Below are 12,745 nucleotides of genomic sequence, written 5' to 3' on the forward strand. Positions count from 1 at the left end.
CTGCAAAAATGGTGGTTATATGGCCAGTTTCTTGTAATGATATATGCAAGGGTAATATGGTAAAAATATGCTATACAAATATTTTAAAATTTTAATAGATTATTTTAGTTGTTTCTAATAAATTGTAGGTTATCGTAGCAAATCTCTGTGAATACCAATTTTGTGTACGAAACAATGGTGTCAATACGTATTGCAGATAGTAATTTGACAATAACTTCATCTTGCTGTTGTATAAACAAAGTTTGTGTATATCCATATCATGTGGCCAGAAATTAAGTTGTGAGAGCGTATATATGTTTTTTTGCATCCGGTAGACAAAAACCATTAATATTCACTAAGATTCTTATCAGGCCTTCTCTAACGTACAATTCTTAGTTTGTTTGTTTTCTCTCCATATCACACATTCATGCCATTATTTCTAAGAGATTTACAGTCGCTAGCTTTAAATATATGTATGCATATCACTAGAAAATCAAATAAACAAGATATACATTAAGAGTCGATAAAAGGGAAAACAAACGAAAACATTGAGCGAGGAAGGCACTGAGTTACAAAGACATGAGACTCTCGATATGATTTGGGAAAACATCGATGCTGTATATACAGTAGTTATCACGTCCATAACGGCATCTAAAGTCATCACCCACAACCACAATTCCTTCAAACAAAACTTCTCTAATACTGTTACTCCTCGGATCAAAATATAGAATATAAAACGACTATAGAATATAAAACGACTTAGACAATGACCCTAGTGTAAAGATAAGCTCACTGGCCTCACTAATAACACCATTGAACTATTGAAGGATAGGGTTTTCCCCCGTAATGGGTCTTTCTCAGAAAGAGGTAAAAAAATATTTTTATGCCTCCATAGAAAGAGGTAAAACAATATATATTTCATTTGCTTATATTTACTCTTTAATTTATATCTTTTTTTATTTGATGATTTTGGTGTTTGAGTTAACTAAATTGTAATCAAGGTTCTTTTGAAGTCTTGGCTTTATTTTTATTTTTTTAATAATTTATCACAAAATGAATCAACATGATCCTCCAACCTGCTTCACTTTATAAACATTTTTTAATAATTAAGACACTCACTTTATAACCATTTTTTCTTCACTTTCTCTCATTTCTTAGAGAACTATATATTCTGTCCAAAAAAAAAAGAGAGAACCACTAATTAAGAATAAAAAGCAAATTGATTTTCAATAATATAATCCAAAATGTATCAACATGATCCCAGCATAATAAAGACGCTCACTTTATAGTCAACTAGGTAATTAGTCCACGCAATATGTGGTTGTATGCATAATAGTTTTGATTATATTTCTTAAATTTTCTTAAACTAAAATATTGTTTTATTAATGTATGAATCTCAAAAAAATTATACTAATTATGAATCTCAAAAAATTTTATAGAAATTTCTCAAAATAACACTCCTGTCAATATTTTTTTGGTATGGTTATTTATTATACAAAATTTAAAATATATAAACTTTTCTATTAATCAAAAATTAACAAATACTAAAAAAATTGTTACAAATTGATAAGTTATATTAATATAAATAATAATATAGAAATTTAAACATTTTCCTAATATGAGAGAATCTATGTTTACCATGTTTTATAGAGGTTAAACATTGATATAAAGAGTTTTTCTTAATGACATTGTAAACATAAGACTGTAGTATAGTAAAATTGAATCAAATAAAATTATCAAAAAAATTAGTAACTACATATAAAATTATTGTATATAGAATATTCCTCATTTCAAAGTTTAAAGCAATTAAAATAATTAAAAAATATTAAAATTTAACCAAAAACATTTTTTCTTGAAAGATAAATATATTAGTTGGAGGAATGAATGTAAAATTATTGGGTAGGAGTTACATTTGAGTTAAATGGAGTTACATACCTTTAAAAGTGGGTTAATTATAAATAAATATTTTAATTTATTTTGACTTAAAAGAAAAGGAATACCAAGTGGCTCAATCAAAATTTAAACTTACACTTTTTGATTGTTTTGTTGATATAAACTCAACACTCACACATAATATTCCAAATTGAAAATATTACTTTTGAAGTGACAAACTAAATTAGTTTTCTTAAAAAATTATATAAACTTCAATCTAAAGATTTTTTAAAACCCCAAGAATAACTTCAATCCTTTTGTTTTTTTTTTGGTTTTCACTTATCAATTTAATTTATAGTGCTAGATTTCATACCAATGGTTTCATCTTTAGAGGATTTAGTTAAGTGGGATTTTAATAATTATATTATTTTCAATATTTCACTTCCAGTTATCATTTTTTCATTTTGCTTAAATCAAGAAAATCATTTTTTGTAATTAAGTTCTTTTTGTTTTCAAAAACCTCAAATCTTAAATAAAATAAATATTATACTGATCCTTACATATTTATCTATTGGATCACAAAACAAAATAGACTTTACAAAATAAAATAGACTTTATAAATGGATAATTATATTGATCACTCTAAATTATTAAAAACGATACATGAATATGTGAGATAACCATAGTACATAATAAAGAACTAGAGATGGATCTTTTCAACTTCATCATCTTATTGTGTGGTGAATATTGTAAGAGTATGAAATATAATGACTTATAAGATGCTAATCTAAAATAGATAATGAAGATAACCCTTTTAAAATAGATTCTCAAATAAACTTGATCTTTTGTTAAAACCAACATATGTGAATTTAAATTTAGCTATGAAAATTTTAAAAATAAATATGAATAGATTAGAAATGCAAGAAATATAAAAGAAATATTTTATTTTTATATAAATAAAGAAAATTGAAAACAATGTTAATCATATATAATACTTTCTAAATTAAAATATAGAATCAAACTCTTACAACACATATTAGATATAACAACATTTGATATTGGTGAGAGAGGAGGAGATAATGATTACTTATAAGATGATAATCCAAATTAGATAATGGAGATGAATCTGTAAAAATAAGAACAATATAATATATATATATATATATATATATATCATGTAGTCTCTAAAATTAAAATTTTACAATGATATTTCATTTGGTTATTTGTAACCCATACAACAAATATAAGAAATTGAAAAAAAAAAAAGATTTGAGATATTGTGGAAGAGAATGAGAGAAGTGGAAGAGAATGAGAGAATGTGAAAATGTGAAAATGTGAAAATGTGAAAATGAGAAAGTAAAAATGTCAATAAAAACCCGATGTTGTGTTCTCATGCCCGGTCGAAGTCCAAGGCCAACCCGGTCTGTTGNAAGAGCTGCCCTTGACTCTCTCAGTTAGGAGAATGTCATTTTGCTAGAAAGACGATCTTTAGCAGAGGCTTTTTCGACCAGTTACTGTCCGAGCAGGGATCGTTGTATTGTTCTTCAAACCACTCTTCAGTGACGTAGTCTTTACCTGCACCCTTGTGCTTCATAACATCTGAACCATCGTCTAACTCTAACTTATAATCCTTTGGTGCTAAGAAAATTCCTTTCTTGACTCGCGACTCTCGACCTTACTTTGTTCCACCTACAGAGTACCGACCCTGCCCTTCTTACTCAGCAGTTAGCTGCTGGTTTATTTTCAACGTAGGTCGGTAACAGATTTTAATTCCCAAGATTCGGCAGGCTTAGCTACCTCTTCCAGTGCAGCTTCTGTTCCAGTTGTCTCTGCAGATCTGAATGAAAGAGGTGAGGTCAACTCATCCAATAGAGGTGCCTCAGATGGCTAAATGGATTATATGAATGCCTATTCCGCCGGTCGGAATGCCCGGACTGAGGAAGATGTGTACGAGGAGCAAAAACGAGATTCCTAGCCTTCCCTCCCTTTGAAGTGCATTTATCAGATCAGCTCCCAGAGTAACTAGAAAGAGGGTGAAAGGCCCAACTTCTTCATTCATGGCCTTTTTTTGTTTTTTTGGATTGATCTCCCTTTCGTATTCATTCGACCTGAGGCAAAAGAGAAGTCATACAAAAAAGAAAGGTTCTTTCATGCAATGCATAACGGGTGGGCTTCCTATGGATTCCTCTAACTCAATGAATGAAGGGAGGAGAGTCCAGGGGGTCTTCACCTTTACTTGTAGTCGAGTGGGCAGCGTTGACGGAAGGAGAGTCAGGTATTTGGGGGTTCGGTTCGTTAGCTGGTATTTGTGAGAGAATGAGACCATGCTTATTTATATGATAAGAATTGATGGAAGTTACATTTAGAATTATTGGAGTTACAAATATTATTTATTGTGTTTGAATAAAATTGAGTGGTGGAATATGATTAATGCATAATTTATTTTATTTTCAGTTATAATTTTATTTTTATGTATGAATTAAATGTATTGTGTTAATTGGGTCTTAAATATTGTTTAAAGTAATTAAACAATTAGAAAGCAAATAAAAACAATAAAAAAATTAGAAAGTATTAAATGAAAATCAACCAATAAGGAGAGACCAAAACCTTACTTTTATATATATGGTTTTTTTTCTTCATTTCTCACATCTTAGAGCAAATATACCAAGAATGAAGAGGGGAAAAAATTTCCATTGTTGATAAATCCAAAAACTATTGCAGAATCTACTTGCCATTCAAGGCCTAACTTAATAATTCTTATATGTTGAGTATCATCTCTCCTCCTATTGGTGCATTAGAAATTTGTTTTTTATTTTAATCTTTATCTCTATATATATATATATATATATATATTAATCTTTTATTTTAATCATCTTAATTGTACAATTAACTCATTTAACCCACTAACCTCTAAGAATTTTTTCACATTAAAACAAAACAATCGAACTGCATTAAAAACACAATTAAGTCAAATTAGTTTGTAATTTATGATCAATTTTGGATGACATTGTAACGCCCGCAAACCAATTTTGGAGTTGGAGTGTCGACCGACACCATGGCGTAATGTCACTCGACACCACAAGTTGGTTCTGGCTGCGGGTTTGGATTATTTTGCGAACGGTTTGATGGTTTGGTGGAATTAAACCAGAACCCAAGCTTTATAAGGAGACGGGAATCTTCTTCTCCTTTTTACATCTCTTGGTCGCAGCCACCAAGGGAAAGGGAAAAAGAGATGGAGTTGTTGCCTCCAGTGTGAGCCAAGTTTGCTTTTGGGGTGAGGAGCGAAGAGGGCTGAGTTCCGGTTGTGTCGTAAGAGAAGGATAAAGGAGATAGATCTTCCTCATGGGTGTGGAGGAAGGATGGGAGTACTTGGTGGTCAACTGAGAGAGACAAAGAGACTCTCTCCTAGCTGTTATTCAGGTAAGTTGTGTTGTTTTGGTGTTAGATCGATTGGAGAATCGATGGTTGTGGAGGATTAGAGTTTTGTGGCGGAAACGAGCTTGAAGGAAGGCCCTGGTCATGGTTTCTGGGTTGGTCTCGTTTGACACCAACACTTACCGATGGACAGCGCGGACTAGTCCGAGATGGCTACTTCGGGGTAACGTTTGAAGGATGAAACAGAGTCATTTGGCTGAAATTTGGTGGGGAGCTTTGTGGTGTTATAGACTCCATATCCACCGTTGGATTTGTGGAATAAACGGTTAGTTTGTGAATTAACCGAAGGTTAACATCAACGTTTTCCATTGATGCGTGGTGGCAATGTTGGGGTGTTGAGCGACACCAAGGTGGTGTCGGTCGACACAGCATGTTGTGGTGTGTTTGGGTCATAGGAGAACAGCTGGAGTCAGGTTTGGATGAGGAGAGATCGACGGAAGTGATGCCATGGGCATCAGTGTCGACCGACACTAGGAGAGTGTCGATCTACACCATGTGTGTTGTATCGCAAGTGGTGTGTTGGGTGACGATCGAAACCAGGTGGAGGTGTCGATCGGCACTGGAGGAGTTGATAGTGAATCGGAGTATTCGTGGGGAAGTGTTGTCTGTGGCTGGACGAAATCAAATATTTCAGCCCACCTCTCTTGTTACTCGGTCGTTAGGGGTGGTTAGTTGTGCGACTCAGTAACTAGATGAAGTGGGGTTTGGTGTATTTATGGAAGTTTTTGTAAGGAGCGATTTCTACGCCGGCTGTCTCGTCGGAATTAGGGGTTCTGGTGTGATCGTTTCCCATGGATCTTGTGTAAGGATTGGGAATCCCGGTGCGGTCATTTCAGACCTACACATTTTTATCAACAGTTTCCTTATAAATAGCAATCACTTCACTAATCACCATCATATATCAAATCCTCCATAAAAAAAAATAGAATTCTATTACATTATTTCTCAATATAACTAATGTTGTTTCAAATATAGTTTTTATGTCACTTTTGAAGATTTGGAAGAAAATATTGGTTTTAGTTTGTAGATATTTCATATTTTTATGTTTATAAGAGGTTCAAGTGATTCAAATACGGTATAACGGTAAATATTGATATATATATTTTAAGATTAATCATATTTTATAAGAAACTTACATATTTTATGTTTCTTATCTTTGATTATTTTTATACTCTAGTATTTTTATTTTGTATATTTTATTTTTTAATCTCTTAGAAGCTCCCAAATAATTCCCAAAATTTTGACAGTGTTTAAATAAAATAAAATAAAAATCATCAAACAAATAAAACAAGAATTTAGTGAAATTTAAAAATACATAAGCAAATCATAATACAATATCATTTTATTTAAACTATAAATAATCAATACATCAATATCTTCGTAAAAACACAAATCTGTATAACTAAAACAACTCATGCGTATGAAAGAAATTTTAAAGAGAATTAAAAACAATTTCCTTATTGTATAAGACTAAAAGAGAATTGCTTATTAATTAGTTTCATTATTAAAAATAAACAAATAAGTGACTCTATTAAAAGTTAATGTTGTATAGGGAAAAAACAAATATAAGGATCATACATAAAAACTATATCATGAGAAAAGTTTTGACAAATAAAAAAGAAATGTTTTTACTAATTGTTAAAGCTCTCATCAAACCATATAAGCTCTCATTAAACTCCACATACAACTCCTATATTCATGAAAAAATTAAAAAAAGAAAATAATAGAAAAAGAAAAATAAAAATAACTAATATATTATCATAAAATATCTTACACAACTTAAAAAAAACTACTATAATAATTAAAAAAAAAACAAATTTATATATAACAAAAAAATGGTCAGCAAATTTAAGTAATACAACAATGAAGTTAAAAGATTAAAAACATAATAAAACATATAAATTTATGTATATCCAGATTTATTAAAAAATACAATTAAAGAATTAAAAATAACACATGTAAAAACTAAGAAAGAAAAACAAATCCGCCCAATGAGCGGATACTACCTATTACCACTATAAATACGAATTCGTCGCCTCTTATTAATTTCTTTTCCCATATATCTTCTCGTCGACGATTTAGGGTTTTGAAATTTCAGATCGCAGTTTCAGTCTCCTTGACGAATCTTCTCGTTTGATTTTTTTCTTTCTTTGAATCCCTTCACCGTGATTCGTTGCATCTTCTTCGTGGTGTTAAGAGTAGTGAATCCGGAAACGTGTTCGTTTGAGAAACCGATGGCTCCACAGGTCTAGGGGTTTTCTTGCTTAGATAAATCAGACAAAACAGAAGACTCGGTGTTGTTCTTTTGCCCTTTAGTTATAGAATGATCTCTACGATGTATTCAGAAGAAAGATCATGTAGATCATCTTCTTCCTCTAAGAGATATCTCGAAGACCGAATCCAATACTGTGAAGAAGAAAGGAAAAGATTGAGACAGACAAGTTTCCGTGACCAGTACGTAAGAAGCATCCCTCAAGGTTGGTTAGATTGTCCAAGTTTTGGTCAAGATATAGGATTCATCATTCCTTCAAAAGTTCCTCTCAGTGAAACTTACAACGGCTGTGTTCCTCGGGACAAAACATACACTTTGAAGCAGTGGTTAAATAGTAAAAGGATGGAGATTGGTCTGGTGATTGATCTCACAAATACAACTCGTTACTATCATCCCTACACCGAGTTAATACAGTACCGTATCGAGTATGTTAAGATTCCTTGCAGCGGTCGTGATTCTGTGCCGGATAATGTGTCTGTCAACAGATTCTTCAACGAGATTAATCAGTTCAAGGAAGCCAAATCCTCAGGGAAATATGTTCTGGTCCATTGTACACACGGGCATAATCGTACAGGTTTTATGATTGTTCATTACCTTATGCGGTCTAGACCGATGATGACTGTTACACAAGCTCTAAACATGTTTTCCGAAGCTCGCCCGCCTGGGATCTACAAACCAGACTACATTGATGCTCTGTACAGTTTTTATCACGAAGTTAAGCCTGGGAGCTTTATTTGCCCACCAACTCCTGAATGGAAGAGGTGTGAAGAAGTTGTTAAAGACGATGATGATAATGCTCTGTCTTACCCTTACTACCCTGCAATGCAAGGAAACAATCCGGAGGAGAATGTGATGACGTTGTCCAATGATGACATTTTAGGGGATGACATACCGTATGCTCAAGAGGTATCCTACCAGAAATTATTTAAAGAGATGCTGAAATTGAAAGAATTTAAGAAGTTCCCTGGCTCGCACCCTGTGTCGTTAGGCAGGGAGGCCTTGCAACTATTGAGGCAGAAGTACTATTACGCTACATGGAAGGCGGATGGAACGCGGTACATGATGCTCTTGACTAGAGGTGGATGTTATCTAGTAGACAGGATGTTCAGATTTAGAAGGGTGCAAATGCGGTTCCCTCGTAGGCACGACCCAAGTGATTATAAAGTGCATCATGAAACACTGCTTGATGGAGAGATGGTTGTAGATACAATTAAGGATAGATCAGGAAGGGAGTGGCAGGCGAGGAGGTACCTCGTCTATGATTTGGTTGCGCTCAACGGGGAATCAGTGGCGGATCGGCCTTTCAGTGAGAGATGGGATATTCTTAATAGAGAGGTGATAAGAAGATGGCGGCGAACCATTGGTATAGATACGAGATGGAGCCTTTTGGGGTACGGATCAAGGCTTTTTGTGTACTCTCTTCTGTGAAGAAGAAGGTTTTCCAGGAGTTGATTCCATCGCTTTCACATAAATCAGACGGTGTAATATTTCAAGGATGGGATGATCCTTATGTTTTCGGAGCAGACAAGGGTCTACTGAAATGGAAGTTTGTGGAAACACTTGATTTTCTTTTTGACATGGACAAGTATGGTCGTCCGATGCTCTTCTTGCAAGAATATGGGAAGTTGAGGCTTATGGAAGACGATTTAATTGAATTTAGAGGTGATGGTTGGGACAATAACCTGGCCAATTACTGTCGGAAGATTGTAGAGTGTTCATGGGATCAGCACAAGAAAGTATGGGTTAGTTTGAGGATCAGAGTTGATAAATCTGAACCAAACAGTATGCGAACTGGTCGTAGTGTGATAGCGTGCATTAACGATGACATCACAGAGAAGGTTTTGCTCAAGGAGATGGACGAGATTATCCGTCTTCCAATGTATGTTGAGCGCATTCGAATGGATACACAAGAAGCTCATGAACGCCGTAAGCATGGAAACCGTAAATGCTAAGGAGTGGTTAAGAGCTGGAGAAACCATTTTGGTCAAACGCTGTTGTAGCCATTTAAAGTCTGTTTCAATTTGTAAATACAGTAGTCAAATAACAAATAAATCATTTGGTTTTGTTATGTTAAAAGTAAACAAAGTTCTCTTTAGTTTAAACTTTAAAGGAAGTTATTTGAAATTCGAGTTCGATTTTTTCGACTATCTACTACTGCTAAGTGTGCTATAATGGCTCATTCTTTATCACTGAAGAAACAGTGTTTGCGTCTTGCGATCAAATTTTCAGGCTTCTTAACACGGAAGAGACGAGCTGGAGTTTGGCCGGAACTTTTTGCTTGTACTCTTTCTCTACTGCAGCTGCAGCCAGAGAATGAAGCTCTAGGGCTGCCGTCGCGTCTTTGTCCTCTTTGTTCCTGCCTTTTGAGAGCTGCGCAATGGCAGATGCACACTGAAGGAGGAAAAGCGGGTTTCGTCAATTATATATCAGTTGCAAATAGATAATCTGCAAAAATTACAATAGAAGAGGAGAAAGAGACTTTACCAAGCAGATTCCTAGAAGAGCTCTGGTGTTTTTGCCGCCTGTTAAATCTATGGTGGCTGCATAGTATTTTCTTGCTGAGATAAGGTTTTCTATTCCACCGATTGTGTAGAGAACCTGATTATATATTATGAGTTTCATAGAAAACAAAGGAAAAAATGTAATGAAGAACAAATACTAAAAACTCAAAATTTGATCAATATGTGGTGGTATGTTTTGAGGAAGTTAAAACTTCTTACATCAGCATATGCTAGGTGGTACAGTGGAACAATAGGCTGAGATAGTATGAGCTCTTCGTAGCAGAAAGCTGCTTGTTTGTACCTGTAACCAAGACACAAAGCATAAATTGGGTGGGAACGAACGCCAAGAGACAGTCTAAAATAAAAGACTGATGTTACTAGATGCTAGATACTAATTCGTTTCTGCAACATAATTTGGAGGGGAAGAAAGAGGATAGAAAAAGGTTTACATTTGCAAGGACAGATAAAGCTCTGCAAGTTCTTTCCATGCATCGTGATCAGCCATAAATCTACACACAACAGAAACGATTAAGTGATATCATGATCTGGTGGGTCTCTATTTTAATGGTAATTGGGATAAGTAAGCACTCACAGTTGAAGATATTTGTTAAGAAGCTCAATGGCTATGGAAGGTTTTCCTAGTGCCTTGGATATAGCCACTCTTCGTTTGTGTATCGCCTGTATGAGACATTTCATTTCTACTTACAAAACTATATATGAGAATGGTTTTTATCGAGGAAAAGGTACGAAGACTTACTTGGTCGAGTGGATTATCCTCCAAAAGGCTTGAATATGCTTCCTCAGCCTCTCCCCATAATCCCTTTGCTTCAAGCAGTAACGCCTCCAGCCTCCCTATCATTCCAAAATGAGACTCAGACTTGGATCAATATAGACTACACTCAAAATTATACCACATTTAACTCCTAAATTTATCATTACTGATAAATTTACTTACCAACCCTTTTGCTCCCTGGAAATTTTTTCTGCAAAACCTTAATGCATTTCTGCGAACAAAAAAAAATCCAAAGGTGGACTCGTTTTTAGATATCAACATCGATTTCTCAAAATCTGAGAGAAGTGTGAGATAAATTGGGGAAAATGGAAGGGTTTGCTTCTCAATCCTTCATTCTCTAGGAACAAATTATACCACATTTAACTCCTATCACAATGCATCCATAGAAATATATAACGTTAAATGCTACAGCTTCAGCATTTGATCTTGACATGAGATGATCCACTATACTATACACACCTGTGCAACATCAAGACATTGACAATCCATAGCTGCAATTGCCACCTGCTCATTTAGAGTCCATTCTGTATCCCAAAAACAAAGAAACAAAAAGAGATTCATTTGTTACATGTGCATAAAAACATACAACAGCAACATTCCTTAATCCAGTTTTGGTTATAGCTATAGTAACCGAGATCATAGGGTCTTGCAAAAGCAAGACCCTTTCCATAGAGAAAACAAGACAGTAAGGATCATTAAAAATATTGCTATGTAAGACTAATCTAATCACTAAATTGGCCCAAAGGATTAATACAAACTTTAGTGCAGAAACAATCCATTTTGAATTACTTATAGAATCCATCAAGGATAAGTAATTCTGAAACATTGTGAACACTAAGCTTCACTTACACAAGAGAAGAGTATTTCAGAAACATTGATTACTTACAAAGCTGCCTACAAGAACACATGTTTCAATTTCAGTGGTCAGGACAAAACACACAAAATCAATCTAGAGACTAACAAAGCCAATCAAAGATCAAACGAAATACATAGTAAGATCAAACCAAATATGAATTAGTGGATTTGAAAATCGAACTAACCATCTGGACCAAGAGCAGATCGTTTCCGGGGATCATTCAAAATCGAGGAACCGTGTTTTAACACTTTCTCCGACCGGCGCAGTTTGAGCTTACGAACGAGACAAAGATACTCCCAAGCTCCGCCTCCGCCATTTTCGACCTGAATCTCGAACTGGTTCAATTCCGTCTCCTCTGTTTTCGTCACCATCACTGTTTCAGTCTCTCTTGTGATATGGTTTTTACTGTAGTTTACATACGAACCTTGTGGATCTGTTAATGGAAGTATGGAACGACGAAGAAAACATCGGACCGGTTCGGTTTGTAATTGTACCGATTTGGATTGATCCTAATGACCGGCTCAATCAAGTCAATGATAATCATAAACGCTGCGTTTATGTTTTTAACTCAGAACACTTTTTTTTTTCCCTTTTTTTTTTTTTGACATAAACCAAAAAAACTAACTACAATTATTCAAAACAAATGGAATAACTTATCATACTTGCTAGGCTTATACACAAACACAAGTTAGCTTCTTATTGGAAAACTGCACCTAGTTAGCTTTAGAGATGTTCTTACAAATCTACCTGGACAAAATGCAAGTTTGGTTTCAATGGATAAATCCTAATATGTGCCTAATATTAAAACTTTTAATCAATTTAAATAAAAGAAATATCCTAAAATAACACCATAACAAATTTTTCGGACAATTATAACACACTTCATAAATTTCCAAAAATAACATTATTTTTTTATTTTATTTTTCAAAAACATACCATTTTATAGTAATATGCCAAGGAAAATGGCTGCTTCTCGAAGTACATAGTTCCTCCTGGAAGAGTAACACCTACAATAGACCAATACAAGGAGTACAAAC

At 34.1% G+C, this 12,745-nt stretch overlaps 1 protein-coding gene and 1 pseudogene across 1 annotated transcript; one reads left to right on the forward strand and one right to left on the reverse strand.

Moving 5' to 3' along the window:
- On the forward strand, nt 7,610-9,510 carry LOC104772674 (annotated as a pseudogene).
- Nucleotides 9,592-12,156, reverse strand: LOC104771276 (ER membrane protein complex subunit 2-like). Its single transcript, XM_010495785.2, has 9 exons — nt 11,893-12,156; nt 11,312-11,376; nt 11,015-11,063; nt 10,817-10,911; nt 10,652-10,737; nt 10,509-10,568; nt 10,279-10,360; nt 10,043-10,156; nt 9,592-9,949 (listed from the first exon to the last, which is right to left on the reverse strand). Exons 1-9 carry the CDS (start codon nt 12,077-12,079, stop codon nt 9,776-9,778), a joined length of 912 nt encoding a protein of 303 aa, XP_010494087.1. The 5' UTR covers nt 12,080-12,156; the 3' UTR covers nt 9,592-9,775.

This window comes from Camelina sativa, chromosome 20 (assembly GCF_000633955.1).
Source record: "Camelina sativa cultivar DH55 chromosome 20, Cs, whole genome shotgun sequence".
NCBI lineage: Eukaryota > Viridiplantae > Streptophyta > Magnoliopsida > Brassicales > Brassicaceae > Camelina > Camelina sativa.